The 19,646-nt window shown below is 42.4% G+C and overlaps 1 protein-coding gene across 1 annotated transcript in view; it reads left to right on the top strand.

Annotated features, from left to right (window-relative positions):
* Nucleotides 1-19,646, top strand: part of PKHD1 (PKHD1 ciliary IPT domain containing fibrocystin/polyductin) — a 238,727-nt gene that overhangs the window by 206,391 nt on the left and 12,690 nt on the right. Inside the window, exons 59-61 of the mRNA XM_071447449.1 lie at nt 3,528-4,533; nt 17,641-17,776; nt 18,415-18,502. Coding sequence (XP_071303550.1) covers nt 3,528-4,533; nt 17,641-17,776; nt 18,415-18,502 — 1,230 coding nt within the window. The remainder of the gene's footprint in view (nt 1-3,527; nt 4,534-17,640; nt 17,777-18,414; nt 18,503-19,646) is intronic.

The raw sequence follows: 19,646 nt of genomic DNA, 5'->3' as shown, positions 1-19,646 counted from the left end.
AGCAGGACAAACAGGTGAATTCACGAGCCCAAAGAACATGTGTCCCCTTCCTCTGCTCGGGTACACAAGATCCCAGTGTGAAGTTCAGCAATATATGAGTATCTTCAAATTTCCCACACATGTCTAAGGACTACGGTTGACTCTTTTTCCCCATTTTTTTCTCCCTCTCTCACACACACGAGTGTGTGTGTGCAAACACATACAAATAGAACCTGTGTAATCCAATTTCACCCATGGCGGGGGGGATGCTTCTGGAATTTATCACTGCTATTGTTCATCACCAATGTAAATAGCACATGTCAGCTCAATATTCAGTGGTCACTCAGTATTTATTAAGTCCTGTCCACTCTGGCCTTTTTTAGAGGAAAGCCCTGGGGCAGATTAGCTGCTGGCCGTGACACGCCGCGTCACTTATCTGTTCTCATTGATTATCAGAGTCAGCTGTGGCCAGGACTCACTTTTTTCTTCTCCTCTCAGACCCCCTCTTACAAGCACCCCTGCTTGGATTTTCATGAGGAAATAATCAGATTAGGGCTTCAGTGGCGAGTTCATATGGAGTTCTCTTTCTCCACTGTGCTACTAACCGAATAAACGTGTTTTGTGGTAAATTGTAAATGACATTATGATTACTAAGGCCAGCATGGGTTTCATTTAAAAGTGATCGAAATTGCAGGCTGCAGAAATTGTGACTGGCAGATAAGGCCATTTGGAAGAAGACAAGCAGTGATGCGTGTGTGTGCACGGGTGTGAGTGTGTGCAGGAAACCAAGCCAGCCCCCTTTGCAAGGCAGGCGGGGCTAAGGAAAGTTCTGAGGACTCATGAAATATCATCAAATCCCATTTGTAGACATGAGAAATGTCACCAGGGGGAGATGGGGTGTTTCCAGGAGAGCCGTGGATGAGATGTGTCAGCCTTTGTGGGCAGGCTGCTGGCGGCACAGCGCGTCCTCCCAGCGCTCCAGGACAATTCCAATGTCTCTGAGCACAGCATTTCCACTTCTGTTCTGAACAGAGCTGTCCCTCACTCTCTTTTTGCCTCCAGCACAAACTGACAGCAAAATACAACAGCAAAATACTTACACTGAAAAGCAAAAAAAACCAGGGAAAAGCAAGAAAATGGAAGCAAATTTGTAAGCTGGTGTCTAAAAATAGAGGGGTTTGTACAGGTCCCATCTCATTTGGACATCCTCCCTGAGCAGAGCTCAACATTTATGTAATTCCACTGCTTCCCTCAGGGACGTGCAGAGGGAGAGCTCATTCTGGGGAATGTTCACAGACTACGGGCTGCACATGATGATTCCCCTGGAAATACATAGTAGGTGAGAACCCACAGGATCTGGGCTTTGAGATGTAACTAAAGGCAGAGCCCAGAATTATAGAATCAAAGGAATGGCTTGGGTTGGAAGTAACATTAAAGATCATCCCCAGGTAGGCAGGGACACCTTCCACTGCACCATGTTGCTCAGAGCCCATCCAACAATTCTCATAGTTAATTTCTTTTTTAGGAGTCTGTTACTTTTATCTAGCAGAAATTTTCACATAATTTTTCCTTGATAAGGGACATCCTTTTGCCCCAATGTCTTCTTATTCATCCAGAAGTTTGTGACTCTCAAGGATGTTGCTGTCCCTTATTTTTTATGTGAACTGAATGCATGTCCCCATGTGCTGAATGAGGAGCACAAAGTTGGTTTGGACATTGGCCATGCTTTGCCCAACACGTTTGTGAGCACAGCTGACTAAGGAAGGAGCAGGCTAGGTGAGGGAAGGAGAATTCTAGCTGACTACAGCAGCAAATTCCTCCTTTGATTTTATTTTGAAGAGAGGAAGGAAAAACAGAAACCTACATCTTTTTTCTAAGATGCTCCAGGCAGAAATGTTTATGTTTTTGGTGCCGGTATCTGAACTCATTTACTTTTATTCTCTCTTTATAATCAGTGGTGATCTCATCATTACAGCCTGAGGCACAATTTCTCTCATCTTAAAGCAGAGACCTGTATATAGTCAGATGGAGCACACTGTAAACTTATAGCACCATTCAGGACTTCTGACATAGGTATGGAGTGGCAGCATAAGGGGGAAGGGCATCAAAGTAACAGGGGTAGGGTTAAATTTGATACTGCAGAGAAATTCTTTACTGTGAGGATGTTGAGGCATTGGTTGCCCAGAGAAGCTGTGGATTCCCCATCCCTGGAAGTGTTCAGGGACAGGAAGGGTGGGGGCCTGTGCAACCTTGTCTAGTGGAAGGTGGTCCTTTGCAGGAGGGTTGGAACTAGATGAAGTCCCACCTTACAACCCAAATCATTCTGTGAGTCTATGATTCTAACTCAGAAGACTGTGTGGATTACATCTCTTCTCTCTAGAGCCTTCCATAAAAGGATCCTCTTGACTTGTCTGCAGAGGCACTTGGGAGGGCATTCAGTGGGAAATCCTGAGATACGAGCAACAATCTCCACCCTTGTTTTGAAAGAACAAAGTGTTATGTAAAGCGGCTTTTGCACTCCTTTTGCATTCATTGTGTGTTACACCTACAGATGTTGCAGCTGCCAAAAGAAGTCCATGTGACACTCTGCACTTGTGTTTAAGTGACAGGATCCCACCTGTGGTCAATAAAATTATAGGATTTTAAAAACCAATCCAGATGACTAAACAGAAGTATTTTAGCATGAATTTCATTGGTTTTAAACTGCTTTGAATAGATGGCTGGGGAACTGAGTGTGTGTCAGTTACACAAATGTGTGTTTAGTGTAATTTCTGGTTCTGTGGAGTGTCCTTGCAAAGCACATGTCTTCTATAGACCCTGTGTCACATATCTCAGGTACCTCAAAATATACCAAACATATCTAGACACCTGCCTGTGAGCAAATGGTTGAAATTCCAGATCTCAGCTGACTGCAGTGGGAGTTTGGACATTTGGAACACGTGTGAGAGTCTCCTATATTTGTAGGTATCTGAATCTGATGGTTTCTTCCAGCTTCTCACTTGATGAGGTGGTTCATCACTGGAGTAGATTAATGATGTTCTGGTCCTTTCTAATGTTTTCTGTTTGAAGTGCAGTCTCTGTGAGTGGGACGAGACAGCATTCTGTAGGGTTAAATTATCATGGCAAAGACTTGCAGTCATGTCCAGATTCATCACTCTGCTACAGGCTTGGGACCAGGAAAAATGTAGAGGGTACAAGGACATAGGGACAAAGTGCTGGGTCAGACAAAAAGTCTGTCTTGCATGTATACTCTTTCAATGGACACTGTAGTTTTATATGTAGAAATAACAAGGTAGGTGCATGTGTTGCTTCTCTGTCATTTGTTTTCAGTCCTCAACAGTCTTCAATTCCAGGACATCTAGAGGTAGATGCAGTTTCTACCTATTTAATATCTCTCAGTGTCCAGGCTTCTCTTAAAACTATGCAAAATTTTAACACAGACAAAGTGACTTTTAATTGGGAATGGGAAAATAAGGACCTATTAAAAAAATTGAGATTGTGTCTGAAGCAGTTCAGTTTTTTCCCCATCTCCCTTTATTTTCTTCCAGGAATTTACAGAGATGACAGTAAGTGCCTCTTCAAGCCCTCAGCACAAGGCTACTTCTGCAAACAGACAGATCATGCACTTGTCATCTTAGAAAACTTGGATTCCAGTGTGGACAGCCAGAGACTGTTCCCAGTGGTTACAATGACTGGAAGCTTTATGGACACCTTCACTGATGAGACCTCGCATTCTTTGTGTCACGCTGCAGAGCATCATTCTGCTTTCTTCTCTGTTCTGCCCTCCACCAAACTCACCACAGTTTGCTTCCCAGACCTGGCACCTCTGGCTTTCAGACTCTACCTTCTCAGTGGCCAAAACACAACCAGGCTGCCCCTTGCCATATTCTTCACTGAACCACTCAGCCTTCGTGTTTTCATCCAAGGGAATTATGTCTCTCCAACACCATCTTCTTTTTCACTGAACTCAGGGGCAGGGGCCAACTACTTCAGCTTTGAGGACAACCTTCTCCATGTTCTCCTCCATGAGAAGGAACCTGTGGAAATAGTTGCTGGCCTTTCCCTTCTTGTGGCTTTCACTGTAACTGAGGCTGCTGGGGAAGAGGGTGAGGAAACCATAATACATCGATTGGCTGATTTCTTGAAGATTGGTCATGACCAAGTCAGAGTGGTCTATAATGTGCTGGGAAGTGAAAGCACTTTGCAGGTAATCTCAGCCAATGCCAGCAAAAAGAGATATCACTGCCCTAACATGGCATTTTGCACAGCCTTTCAGAGCAGATACAGCCCACAGGAAGAGGGGACACGACCAGGGAGCACCCGGGCTCTGCATCCACCTGATGGGGCTGGTCCATCCAGAGTGCTGGTCATTGAGCTTGGTGATCTTCCAGGTCATCCAAGAAATGAGTTGACAAGTGACAGCCTAAAGAGTTTAGCCAGAACAATTATCAATGCTCATCAGACTGGAGACCTCCAGAGTGGCCTTGGCTTGCCAGTTGACACCTTAATGGTGACTCAGTCAGCTTTGCTGTCCCCAAGAGAAGGTAACAGTAGGTAAGTAGCAGATGTATCATCACCAGATACTGATTTAAGTGTAGTGAGGTACTTTATCCACTTGATGTACTTACTAAGTTCTCCCTTGACTGAAATATGACTAACCATGTTGAAACATGTTATAAAGTTTCCATGACTTGCCCAGAGAAGCTGTGGCTGCCCCATCCCTGGAAGTGTCCAAGGCTGAGTTGGACAAGGCTTGGAGCAACCTGGATTTTTGGAAGGTATCCCCCCATGGCAGGGGTGGAACACAATCACCTGTAAGATCCCTTCCAAACCAGACCATTCCATGATTCTGTGATGTCAGAGCTGTGCCCAAATTCTAGCTGGATTCCCAAGCATCAATTAACCATGTTTTTCTGTTGGTGCTCATTAATCTCTGGAATGCAGAGATGTCAGTGGTGCCTTAAATGAGGAACAGAGTTCCTGGAAGTCTGCCTTGAAACTATGGAGAATTGGGTTAATTCAGGCTATCATAGCTCTTAAACTCTAACCAATTAAATCTACAAATGTTTATAAATTGATGTGACAGCATTATTGAAGATGGCTTGTTGCCTTAACTATCTTGAAGATCTAAAACATTTATTCATATACTTTTAAAATTTAAGACCACAAAAATCTGTTTAATCTTTTACTTCAATATCCTGCAGGATACAAGCCACTATTCTTCCCCTTGATGCCTAGTGTTGACTCTTATTTTTACCTAAAATTCTAGAAATCCATTTGGTCTTGATGGTACAGAAGCTGGACACATCCAGTATTACCTGAACATGTGCCCAGGTGTTGGATCCTATTCCTGTTCTTTCTGTCACAAATACTTGTCCATTTCCTGTTGTCAGCCTCTACCTCCAGATTCCCATGAGAGCACCTGGTTTCTTTCCTCCACTTTTACATCAGTAACTTTCTGGGCATTGATTCTTCCCCCTCCTCCTCCAGATATCTTCAAAGTAATCAAATCACCTCACTCTCTGCTTTGGAAAAAAAATCAAAAGGTTTGAGTTCTGGTGGGTGTTTCTTTCTTTCTCTATCTCTGTTTTCTGAATTGGAAGTGGGCATGACTAAAAGTCAAGGTTTCCTTCTTGGCAGATTCCGCAGCTTTAGACATTTTTAAGATTTAGCTGCACAGGGTGCTGGGCCACATTGACTAGGCCATGATTTTTTCAAGAAAGGTTGGACCACAGGATCATTGAGGTCCCTCCCAACCTGGTATTCTATGGTTGTATGGAATCAGTGACAAATGCAACAGTGATATTAAATCCCATTTTCTACTGGCACAATTCAATGATTCCATTAGCCCATTCTCCCACAGAAACAGGAGAGCTCATGGTCTTCTGTTTGCTCACTGTATTCTTTAATTCCTTTTCAGTTCTGACTTTCCAGAACCCCGTGCCCTCTGTTTGCCCAGATCCTACATCCCACATGATCTGGGTCCCTATGTTTGACTTTTCTGTTGGTAATTTATCAGCCCACAAAAAATTCCATGCATTTTATCAGTGGTGGCTTTATATTTGTATCTCCATGCAGATACAGCAACAGACCTGCATCTCATTTTGAAGGAAGAACACAGGATACTCCTTTGCTTTACAATAATTTCCCCCTGGAGCTCCCTTTTGAGCTCTGCCAGTTGAAGAGTTCTTGGTCAGTTCTGTACATACTAAATTTTATTGGTATTCAATACCAAGGCTCACTTTTTGAAGGTCTTTTTTCCCCTCTTCTCCACAGCAACAAAAAACCCTTTCTCTCCCTCCTTCCTCTGTCCCTGTCTTGCTCTTTTCAGCATCTTACAGACACTATTTGCACAGCCCAGATGTCAGCCCTTATCTGCAGAGGAGGCTGTGAAGAGCAGGGCTGGGATGGGAGCAGACAGCAGTGTATTTCAGCATCAGATCCTGAAACTGTATTAAAAGCATATGGGTAATATGAAAAAGGTAATATCCCATCTGTTTTTAATAGGGGACATAGGATTTGATGTTTGGCCATCTTATTGTGTACTCTCTTGATATTGCATAATGTTATTTTTTGATGTTGTGCACTACTGAGGCTTATCCAAGTATAAGTATATTCCATATATGCAAGAAAGAAATTGGATTTGTCTAAGACTTACCTTCTGAAATTAATACCACATCCTCTCCCATTTACTGCTGACCCATGGACCATCCTGATGTCTAGCAGTGATACAAATTCTGTTCACATGCTTAACTTTTCTAGTAGACCCTGTGTGGTTTGTGGTGGAAAAGCAGCCAGAAGGAGGACAAGGGTCGGTGACTGTAGGAATCTTTGTTTTGTTGTTTTGGTTTTGGTTTGTTGGTTTCAGCTGTAGGTGGTTTTTTTGTTTGTTTGGGGTTTTGGTTTTTTAGGGGGCAGGGTTTTATTTTTGTTTTCTTTTGGATTGGGTGGGTTGTTTAGTTTTGTTTTGTTTTGTTTTGCTTTGCTTTGCTTTGCTTTGCTCTTGTGCTTTTGGTTTTGGGGTTTTGCTGGTTTTATCGTGGTGCTGCATTAAGTCCAATGAGGAATTATTAAGTGCAAGATCAGATCATAAATCAGGGACAATTCTGAAGTTATAGTGTATTTTGGATCAGCTGAACCAACATCACTGTTATGAGTGGGGCTGTTTGTGTTAACTGGAGGACACTGCAAAATGGGACAGCAGAAAAATAATGTGGGAAATTTTACAGCAGGTGCTGAGGCCCTGGCACAGGTTTCCCAGAGAAGATGAGGCTGCCCCTGGATCCCTGTCTGTGTTCTAGGCCAGGCTGGATGGGGCTTGGAGCAGCCTGGGATGGTGGAAGGTGTCCCTGCCCATGGAAGGGGGTGGAACTGGATCATCTTTAAGATCCCTTCTAGCCCAAAGCATTCCATGATTTACATGATCCCAAGAGACCATTCTAAGGAGGGAAGCACCATCTTCTGTGTGCCAGCAAGGAAACCTCGAGGCTGCCTTTTTTCAGGCAGAAATGACATCTCCACACTGGGAACTGCTCTCCCAGCTGTGTTTTGTCTTCCTGTCTGTGCACACTCTGTGAAAAGATTCCGAGCAGCAAGGACCAGGAGAATTCCCTAGGATGGAGGCTGTTTTACTACAGACACAAGAGCAGTGCTAGCCTAAAGCCTTGGATTCACTTTCCCAATTATGGGAAGCCCTGGGATCTTTATTGAAGAGAACACTCACATCACCAGATCATAGGTCTGGCTCAGAACTCACCCACCCTCAGCTGCCTGGGCTCCTCTGCACTGTTATTTATTGCTCCCCATCAGTCATAGCTTTTCTGGAATTACTCATGGCTGACATTTCCGATGCAATAAAGCCACAGATAACCTGTGAAATGAAATCAGGGTTTTCCTGTTGGGACATGTACTGTCCCCAGTGTCTATCCGTCTCCATTTAAGCAGCACATGCTGGCACAGGCACAGATAATGGGGCTGGGATTACAAGTCAGACAAAGTATTCCAGTTTATTTTTCTGTGGGAGGAAAAGAGGAATATTTTCACACCTGAGTCATGCAAAACCCAGTTGGACCATCAGAAATACACAGAACCTGCACTCCTGCCAGGCCCATCTCCTTGGGCTTTCAGAGCAGTGAATTGTCCTGCATCACTATCATTCTCAAAGACTCTCTGAAAGGAGGTTGGAGCCAGGGGAGGGTTGGTCTCTTCTCCCAGGTAACAGGTAACAGGATAAGAGAAAATCTTTCTCCTTCAAGTTGCACCAGGGGAGGTTTATGTTGGATATTAGGGAAAAAAAATATCTTTCACTAAATGAGTGGTCAGGCATTGGGACAGGCTGCCCAGGGCAGGGATGGAGTCACCACCCCTGGAAGTGTTCAAGAGGTGAATGAATGGGACATTTGGGGACATGGTTTGGAGGTGAACACAGTGGTGCTGGGTTAATGGCTGGACTAAATAGTATTAGGGATTTAGAGGTATTTCCCAACCTTAATGATTTTATGGTTTTGTAACACAACAACAAGTACAAAAAGATCTTTAATCAGCACAGTCTGGAGGCTTATTTGCAGCCAGGACAGTGAGGCTGAAGGGGAGCCTTGGAAACCCTGCTGGGGTAAGGTATGAGTCAGTAGGTCCGTATATCACACTGCCAAGCCTTTAAAAAATATGGCTTGTCTGTTATGATTTGGAGTGCTTTTATACATGATTTTAATTTAACTCCTTTGTTAGGGTCACTTCAAGCATGGCTCATAAATTTGTCAAGAGAAGACAGAGGTGGTTGCTGTGACTGCTTTAGTCTTGCACAGCTGGAGAGTCAGAGATGTCTATCACACAGTTTATCTTCCAGTAAAATGCCTGTGTATAATAGATACTGTGATGTATTTACAGATAGAAATCCCTGGTTTGCAAAATCTTCCTAATATCAGTATAAATAGGAAAGAACAGGAAGCACAACGATAAATATATTGTGCATCTTTGTGCAGGTACCTTTATACAAAATCAGAAATGTAATTCTGGGCAGTTGTCCAGAAGCCATTTAGTCCCTATCCCCACTCTACTTCAGGGTGCTTTGCTCCTTATTAATTGACCTTTAACTGAACACAAACTGAAATTTTTTTTTTGTTTAGAGTTATGTTTGAGGTAGCATATGAAAATGGTGCTTGTGCAGGAAATTTGAGGCTCACAGCAAGGAATAAAAGGGAAGCAAATTATCAAGGAATGGCTCATTCCAACAGCAATTCCCATGCAGAGCACTAAATGAGATATTGCAACTAATTCCCTGTGTCACGTGGCACATATGCAGGCAGCAGGGGTGGAGTTCAAACTAGATGAATTCTGACCCCTCCTAACCCCAAAGTTCTTGGATTTGGTAACTTTTGTGAAGATTTCAGGTAGGCTGCTCTGTGGAATTGCACAGGATTTTATAAAAAAAGACTTGACAGCTCTTTTCCTGCATAAGTATACAAGTTTTTCCTCCAGTGAGCAGGCAAAGGCAGGATGCTAAAATTCTCCATGTCAAGAACTGCAGATATTGCAGCACCTGAGGTTATTTCAAAGTTTTATTTGCTACACTCCTCAAGTGAAGGTGTGGAAGTGATGATACTCAGGAGCTTAAAGTAAGCTTAAAATCTCCTTTAATTTAAATTTATTTAATTTTAAATTAGATTTTCACAGGGTTAGATTCAGGTTAGATATTCAGTGTAGGGGGCATATTCTTATGTAGAATATGCCAGTCACAGCCAATGTACAAAAAAGGACAAATTCAGTTCAAGTAAGTAAAAGGAAGGACATTTAAGATGATCATGGAAACTGAGTTTATTTTAAGAAATAAGGAAGAGAATCATAAAACCATTTAGTAAAGAGTTTGTTTAACTTGGCAAAGCAAATCTGAAAGATATCATTCTATCTGTGAAAATATGTTGCAAGAGTAAATAACAGTGAGGAATCTCTTGATAGTAATGGACAATGACAGCCCAGGAACAAAAGCATATAAGGCATTGAGAGGTAAATTTGCATTTAAAAATAGAAGCAGGTTCCTCCTCAGATAATAAACTGGAATAGCCTTGCAATAGAACTGGAAAGAGAACATTTCACATTTCCATTCAAGACTATTTTCTATATTTTTTTCCACACATGGGCAAAATTATATTATTAATTTTATTTATTTATTTTTAAAATTTATTTACTTAGTAGTGTGGGGATAGTTGAGGTGGCCAACATCTCTTTTACAGTCTACCTAAAAAGGTAGGAAATTCCACATGAAAAACCTAGAAGGTTTTCCATCAGAGGAAATTCTGGTTCTGTAATGGTTCTTTATGGGCATGATGGGATAAGGAATAACATGAGTATGAAGTGGAGGTTAAAACTTGAACGAAAAGTGTTACGTCAAATAAAACTGCCTGATCAAAAGTTGTGCTTTTGGAATCAGGATGAAATTTTTATTGTCAATTCATAATTCTTTTCCTAGTGGGAAACTTTGTTGTGGGATGAGCCAGAAGAGGTGGGTGGTCATTGGGACCTTCGAGACTCAGACACATCTTCCCACAGTGAAGGTGGTGACAATAGATGTAAAAAGAGTTTATGTGAAGGGATTCTGTGTCAATAGAATATTTATCTGTCTGAACAATAGTGGAATTTTAGTTTGTTACAAATCTATTGCTTCTGGTAGAATTGAAATTGGGCATCAAAACTGAATTGTCAGTGTAAAGAAGGCCCAGTCAATCCAGGGATGATGATGCTACAAAAAGTCTTTAATTATGGAGAGATTAGGCCCCAGATCTACTGGTTTAATTTTTTTTTCCTTCATATTTAAATAAAGGAAGAAAAACTAAGGAGGCATCTTTTGACCTGAGTCCATGGTCAATAGAGTAATTGAACTGCAGCTTAAGGGTAAATGTTTTTCATTCAGACTCTTCCAAACAAGCACAAAATATGATGTGTGTCCATAAGACTGTTTGGTTTTGAAGGGGAAAATACCAAAAGCAGCCCTTCGTATATGAGCCTTGTGCGAAGCCAGCATTTCCCTTGCAAGTTTTCCAACAAATCTCCAAACTACCTTCCATGGATCTTCACATTGCCTCTCCAATAATAGTAGATAAATCCAATAGCAGTTTTTCACCACTGCTCTGCTGGGCAGGATCCCTTCTGACAGTGTAGGGTTGAGAGGGTCTATCACCAAGACACATTTCACCTCTAAGCCTTAAATTTCAAACTAAATTTCTGTTAGTATCTAGTGTACATGTTGAACGTATCCAATAATTTGTCATTCCCACTCAAAGGTGGCAGGTGTGAATTGCGAGATTCAGGCAATTAGGAGTCCTACCCCCCACATAGCTTTGGTTGCTTGCTCTGACAATGGCCTTCCAAAACTCAGCTGGCTCCTCTGCAGGAAAGGAGCAGGAGGCAGGAAAGGTGAAAGGAGAGCAGGGGAAAGCAGAGGAAGAGGAAGGTGGAGAGGGTAGAAGAGATTTGGGAAAAGGAGCACAAGACTTTGCATCTATGGGAAGAAGGAGAAATAAATTGCCACATATCTCCCACACCAGTCTTGGTCTTTGAAACGGAAGGGTTTGTGTTAATACATCTCAGTTAAAAATGAAGAGGATCAGTTCAAGGGAAGCTATTCCCTATTTCATTGCTCCCTCAGAAGTTAACGTTATCCAGATAGATGCAGGAGATCCAGCAGTGTCCCTGCCATGCTTCTCAAGCACTGTAAAGAGATCTGACCCCAGCACTGGTACTTCAGTGCTGTCAAACAAAACCTGCCTTGCTCGTGTCACACATGAATTTATTTCCTCTCCTAACAACTAACGGGACCTGTGACATAAGCGATGATTTACACAAACAGGCTCCAGCAGAGAGGAGCTGCTGGCCACGTCTCCAAGGGACCAATCCTGTCCCCACTCCTCCTTATTTAACATATGAGTGGTGTCACCTCTATCAGCAGAGCTTGTCTGCTGTGACATTCGAGTGAGTGACGGCCGTGTCAGCTCCCAGGCCAGCCCGCTCTGCTGTCGCACTGCGCTCTTGGCCTCCGCTGCTCATCTGATGGGAAAGGGGGGAAAAATTCTTCCACATGTTTTGTTAGCAGGGATCTGGTGAGCAAAGGGTTAAATGGCTCGGGGTGCTGGGTGTTTGTGGGGTAGTGTGCATGTGTATATATGTATGTGAGAGTGTGTGTGTGTATATGTATTTTAAAAAAATTACATATATAGATACAGAGAGATATATATATGTGTACATACACAGGCACCTTGGTTTGGCTGTAGGACCTCGTGCCCGCAGGCCACAGTCACATTATCATCTGGAAATTGGATAACGACAGCACAATGACAAATCCAGGTTGCCTGCAATAAGGTGCTAATCCCTTTGCTTTAATATCGGAGCAGCGTGTAATGATGTTTGGACATCACTCCAGTTTACTGACGACCCCACTGGGGCCGGCAATAGAAGCGTACAACTGTCTAACAAGCCATCAGGTGACCGCCGTCGTCAAAGCAACGGGGGATGCAATCTAATCTTCCCTCCATCCCTTCCAGCTCCCAATAAGGACCAGATTATAGAAGTGGCCCATCAATGCTTGGTAACTCGAATCAATTAACGTTAATTCGCACAATGCTATGATGTATTGTGATCACTTTCATTTCGGAGAAGGGGGAAGAAATTGCTATAATTCACCTAAAATGAGGTTGTCTATGGTGCTGAGGTATTAATTGGGTGTCCATATTAAATGGAAAAGGAGCACGGTAGTGAAGGAAAAGTGGATGAGTGACTCTCTTGGCTGCTATTGACCTATCAGAAGAAGACAGTGCCCTTTTCCTTTGCTTTTATCTATTACAGTTTTCCCTATTGCGTGTCAAGTTGATGTATTATAAAAAATTCATTTGGTGACCTTCCACCCCCCTAGCAGATTAAACAATTTCACTGGGATGGCATCATTAACAGGGCCTTGCATTTAATGATGATTTCTCTAAAAGGCCACGGAGATTCGATTTTAAGCTAACAGATTTATTGCACTATTATAACATATCGTAAAAAACTGTACCACCTACGGTCTGGTTTTAGGATAGAAACTGTTTAAGAGTTTATGTGGAGCTTAAAGTGGTATTACCTTGGGATACGCAGCACGGCAAAGCTCTGACCTCCGGCGGGATGCTGTTTACTTTTAATAAAAGACATTTCTCTGGCAGTAAACTTGGGGACTGCGCTATGGAGGAGGCCTGGCTTAGCTCCTTGCCACTGGCTCTGTAAACAGGGGCATTTCCACCGATCTACAGCTATTAATGGAAGTCACTAATGAATCTGGAGGATGTTTCTCTCCTATCTGATGCATCTGCTCTGTCTCTCTCCTTCTAAAGGCTTCTGGTGATCCCACATCTAAACCCTTCATCAGATTCATTCTTCTAATGAAAGAAGGGCCTAGAGGGGGAGTCATAAGAGGAGAGGCTGAGGTCACTTGGTTTGCTCAGCCTGGAGGAGACTGAGGGGAGACCTCATTGCAGTTACAATTTCCTCATGAGGGGAAGAAGAGGGCCTGCACTGATCTTTGCTTTGAGGTGACCAGTGACAGGACCTGAGGGAATGACATGAAAATGTGCCATAAGATGTCTAGGTTGGATGTGAGGAAAAGTTTCTTCACCCAGAGGGTGTCTGGGCACTGAACAGGCTCCCCAGGGCAGTGGTCACAGCACCAAACCTGGCAGAGTTCAAAAGTGCTTGGACAATGCTCTCAGGCACAGGATGGGATTGTTGGATCTGTCCTGTGCAGAGCCAGGAGCTGGGCTCCATGAATCTTGTTGATTTCTTTCTATAATATGGGAAAATATGGGAACTGGTGGAAATAAAAGTCATCTTTCAAATATCTTTTTTTGCTTAAAATAGGTATGACCTCAGACTCCTCATTGTTTTCTGACGCTTATGTTGCTCTTCCCTGTCTGTATTAATTAGTAAAAAGATCTGCAGGGGGTGACAAAGCTCCAACAGTGCACCTGAGAGGGCAGAGGTCTGGCTTATTTCATCATCCCATGACATCAGAATCCATTCTCACCCAAAAACTCTGAGTTCCTCACAATCTTCCCAGTGAATATGTACCTACTTTGCTTGCCACAAGTCCTCAGCTTGTCTATGCCCTGTCCTTGCTGAACCTCCCTTTCTTGAATCCCTTGCAGTCACCAGCAATCCCCACCTTTTCAACAACAAAGAAAAATGTCTCTTCGGCTGTATCATGATTCATTTAGTCATATTATTCCCTAAATTCTTCCCAATTTCCTTCCCCTTCCAAGGATACATTGATTTTACAGCACATTGCAGACATACCAGACAACTGTTCAATTAATTTCAATGTCTATTAGGAAATTAAATATGCCAGGGGCTGTTCTTTGGCACCAAGGCCAGCTGACATATTTCAGCATGGTCTCATCCAAACTTCCAAGTGAAAATATTTTCTGACTGTACTAGCTCCCAGACCATTTGGGAGTTGTTCTGGACTTTGCCATTGGACCTGAACCACAGCTTAAGAGAGACTGACAGTTTAATTGTAGAGGTGATCAGGTGTCAGTGCCAAGGCTTTTTTTGGCATAATTTGGTTTTCTAGTAGACACATTGACTTTAATGGACCCTTGACCCAGGCTCTCATCCTGATCTCCTTCCCCTTGAAGTCAATTGATAATAGTACTTCTTCTTTTTCTTCTTCTCCTTCTTCTTTTTCTTCTTCTTCTTCTTCTTCTTCTTCTTCTTCTTCTTCTTCTTCTTCTTCTTCAGTCTTCTTCTTCTTCCCAGTACTATTATTGATGTAGATATTATCATGATGATGTAACTATACTAACAATAATATTACTATATTACATTGGATTAAATATCAGGAAGAAATTCCTTCATGTGAGGGTGATGAGGCCCTGGCACAGGTTGCCCATAGAAGCTGTGGCTGCCTCTGGATCCCTGGAAGTGTTCAAGATCAGGTTGGACAGGGCTTGGAGTAACTTAGGATAATTGAAGGTGTCCCTCCCCAAGGCAGGGGGTTGGAGCAAGATGATCCTTGAGGTTCTTTCCAACCCAAATAATTCCTATGATTTTATATTTTATTATCACAGTCATTATTACAATTATAAATAAAATGACAAGTTCTCCTTGATTACAGGGATACTTCATTTCCTCTGCCCCAAATCTCTCCACCAAGTTTCTCAATTAATCCATGATACCTGCAGCAGACCCTCCAGTTTCTGCCCTCAAACCTCCCTGCTGCTAAAGGACAAGCACTTGCTCTCCTGTGGAGCCTCAGCCTGTTCAGCAGCACTGATGGTGACAGGATCAGGGATGCCTGGTGTCCCTGCTGACTGAGGCATCCCCAGCCTGCTGTGCCCACATCTAGAAGAGCTGCAGGGCACTGAGCATCAGAGCTGCTCCCTGCCAGCAGGAAATTGCCAGCCAGGCTGCTCCTGCCCAGCAGGAGACTCCAGAGCAGTGGCAAACAGCGCATTCTTCATGGCTACAGGGTGAAGGCAAAGGCAGGTCTTGCTCTGGTCCTTGCTGGGCTGCAAGCACTCATCTACCTCCACCTCCCTGGGACAAAGCTGTGCCAGGAAAGGCCTATTTTCCTTCCAGTATGAATCAGCAGGGGAGCAGCAGGATGCTCCTTTCTCCTCCTCCACACTGACATAATTTTAAGGAATATAACTTGCTGTGTGCAGGGTTGTGCCCTAAGGCAGGGGCTCCCTCACAGCACGAGTCAGGTTGGACCATGTGGGATATAAACACCACATTCCATGCTGTGCTAACCAAGTTCAAATTACCCACAGACATTCATTTTTACACTTCCATTTTAAGTATCCATGTCTAGTTTTGCTTCGTTCTGTTTTCTTCACTGTTACTTTACCAGAGAGTGAAAGAACAAGGAGGAATGGTTCTAAATTAAAAGAGGAGAGATTTGATGAGTTGTTAAGAAGAAATTTTTTACTGTGAGGGTTGTACAGGTTGCCCAGAGAAGCTGTGGCTGCCCCATCCCTGGAAGTGTCCCAGGTCAGGCTGGATGGGGTTGGAACCTCCAGTAGTGGAAGGTGTCCCTGCCCATGGCAGGGGGTGGAACTGGATAATCTTTAAGGTCCCTTCTAATCCAAATTTTCTGTGATTCTATGACTCTATGACTCCATGATTTTATGATTTTATGACTCTATTCACCCTAGGGAGTGAGAACTACTTCCTAGATCCAAATTTTGCAGCAGCCTTCCTCTACACACAGTTTTAGAATGTAGAGACTGGGGTGTGAATTCAGGGCATTTTTCTTATTTGTTAAAGAAGCTAAGGAGAGAAAAAAAAATGGGCCTTACAGAAACAATGCCAAGACTGACCTAAACCTCTCTGTGCTCAACTGGAGCCAGGGAGCTCACAGAAAACTGCAGCTCTTTAGCTTGAAAACAGGAATGACTTGGTGTGCTGTGTGTGACTTGGTGTTTGGTCACACAGTTGAATGCACATTTTTGGAAGAAGGTGGATAACAGCCCCTTATTGATGCCCCTGACATAAATTTCAAACCTAACATCGCCTTTGAGACTTTCCCACCGACAAAAATACAAGATAAAGAACCAAGATAAGAACTAAAATTTCAATCCTTGAGCTACCTTTCAAGTATGCATATATCCTTAAAACCTTAGTTGATCTTTCCAGCAGCTGTAGTTCAGACCAGTATTTTCCATCAGCTCAGTAGGAACAGTTTCTCATTTGTAATACAGAGTAATACTCTGAAGAAACATCCACAACCATCAAAACTAGAAAAAAAGAATTAAAAGCAAAGGAAACTTAAGCTCCATATATCTTGTGTTTGTAAACACCTTTAAGCAAACACTAGAGATCAATGAATAGCTTTTCTTCTTTCATTTCAAGACAATACCAAACCCCCAGCCACTTTGTTGCAATTGCAGATTAGAGCTTTTTATAAATATATAAATTATATATATATATATAAGATACTAAATGGCACAAAGCACTGGGAGAGGGAATGAAATGATCCAGGCTCAGAATGAAGTGTTGATTCTTTATTCAAATGCAAAAGCACTCTCCTGGGATGTTCTAATTTAAATTTCAGGCTTGGAAAAACCAAAGTCTTTCAAGGGGGTGTCTGTAACTGCTTTCTTTCAGTCTGCAGACTTTGCAGATTGGGAAGGTGATGGCAGGAAAAGGAAATGCAGCAAAGCCCTGTAATTGGTGTGTTTGTGTAGAGGAACCAAGACTTTGTTCTTAGAGGAGCTCAAAGGTTGTCAGTGAAAATCTTTCTGCAGGACAGGGAGCATTTGCAGGCTCCACTGCTCTCAGTGCACTTCAATGATGACTTTGGGGCTAAGGCATTGGGTTCATGAATCCATAAAATCCCTGTCTCTGCCACATACTTCCAACATGACAGCAGGGACATAAATGACTTTGTTAATTTCTCACTTTTCCATCTGTAAACTGGCGATTGAAACAAAAGGATTTTTTCATACTTTGGTGCTGATTTCTGCTTGGAAGTCAGAACTCTTTCCTGTTTCCATGCATGCTGCTCTCACCCAAGGAATCAAAGGGTTATGATATGGTAAATATCATAGTAGGCAAGCATAAAATAGATAGAAAACAGGAGAACTTTATTTCTGATTTTCCTTTTCTTTTTTTTTTTCTTTCCCATCCCTTTTTATATGAAAGAAATGGAAGCAGACAACATTCAGAAACATGCTTATACAGGAGACCCTACAGCATCTCTGTTCAGGTGCAGCCTTCCGATGGAGAAATTGAGAAGCAGCTTCCTGTACAGCCAAAAATCATTTTCCTGGACAGAAAGGTAGAATTTGCCTCCCTGTGGATGGAGACTCTATTTAATTCAGTACTATTTTGAAATTTGAGATATTTGGCGTGGAGCAGGTTCTGCTCCAGCAAAGGCACCAGAGGAATGGGCAGGGACTGATCCCCAGCAAGTTCCACCTGGACACAATGCAGAACTTCTTTCCTGTGCAGTGCTTGAGCCCTGAACAGAGACCAGAGAGTCTGTGGAGTCTCCCCGTCTGGGGATATTCCAGAAATGTCTGGACACAATCCTGTTCCCTATGGTCCGGGATGGCCCTGCTGGAGCAGGGAGGTTGGACCAGATGAGCCACTGTGGTCCCTTCCAACCTGACCCCTTCTGTGATGTGGCCTCACCTTGAAAAGTTATGGTGACCTTTGTGACATTTGTAACAGGTGACACATAAATGCAAACTGCCCTCAGACAGGGGGCATATATATATATATATATATATATATATATACACATATATATATATATATATATATATATATACACACATATATATATATATATATATATATATATACACACATATATATATATATAAATACTACAGTTGTTAAAACCATCAAAACTTTCTTTGGCCTTGCTGAGGAGACAAGATCTTAATTCTTCTCTTCTGCTCTTCCTCCCAGGGTGAAAGAATTGACAAACTGGGGCCTCCTGCAGAACCCTGGGTTGTATCAGCTCATCTCAAGGACTCCTCTGAGGCTGTGCTGAAAGGTTTGGATGTGTTTTCCTGTGGCAAGGGTTATGGCAAAGCAGCTATGCAAAATGCTGGTGATAATTTTAGGAGTTCTCCCTAAGAAATACTGCAGTTGAAAACCAGTCTTTGGGCTGAAAATAGAAGGTTGCAGTAGGAGTTTGGTGAACTGCCCAGTCATATGCTACAGGAGAAAAAAAATCTTTTACTTTTTTAAAAGTATTTTTGTGCTCTGGTAGCTTAAAGGAAGCATAACCATAGATGTATCTGGGGTCAAAAATGGAAAGAATGAGGAATTAGAAATCCTAACACCTGATTTTCAATTTACATTAACTGGGGTAATTTCTTTAGGGTCCATGACAACCTTTTTACCCCAGCAAAGAATCTGGCCAAGTACAGGCAGAAACAAATGCCTGTAGATTATAATTAACATATTATAATGTGAAAATGTTTTTGGTTTGTTTCTTTGTTTTTTTCATGGGGGATCTAAATGTTTCCCTTCTGTTCCTCATTTATCAAAACACATGAACTCATGGAAGACTCATGAAAACTTGTGAAAAACTCTAAACCTATGAGGATTTCCCTCAAGGTTGTGTGAATATGCTTAGACATAGAACCTTGTTGAAGTCGAGTGCTGAACCAAACACCTCCTGTGGATGGTCATATGCTGCTAAATTAGAACTTGGAAATTATAATGATTATAGACTGATTAGTTTAATTTCTAAAATAGTTAAATATAAGCAAGAAGCACACACAATGAAAAGTTAGGTTCCCTATTGCAGAGAAAGTATTTTGTTCACAGTAAAGCCATTTGTGTGTTATTTTTGAGTTGAAAAGTTCACATTTAGACAAGATAAGTAGCATTTATGCTGTATATCACAGCTTCTCACCCTTTCAGTCCAGTTAATTAGAAATTCTTCCTATCACAAGATCGTTCCAGGATTACAGGTTAGAAAAATCCTTTGGTGTTTCCTACTGCTTTTCATGCCTTTTCAGGGCATGATCCTAAATTCCTTAGGTTTAGATTAGCCACAGATTATTGGATTGGGTACTGACTGACACTGAGAGGAAACAGTACCCGAGGAACAAGGAAACAAGGAAGGAAAGAAGGAAGGAAGGAAGGAAGGAAGGAAGGAAGGAAGGAAGGAAGGAAGGAAGGAAGGA

Source organism: Agelaius tricolor, unplaced genomic scaffold (genome assembly GCF_023055355.1).
Source record: "Agelaius tricolor isolate 1412-34295 unplaced genomic scaffold, bAgeTri1.0.p SCAF_1, whole genome shotgun sequence".
Lineage (NCBI taxonomy): Eukaryota > Metazoa > Chordata > Aves > Passeriformes > Icteridae > Agelaius > Agelaius tricolor.
This window is presented reverse-complemented; position numbering and strand designations above follow the sequence as displayed.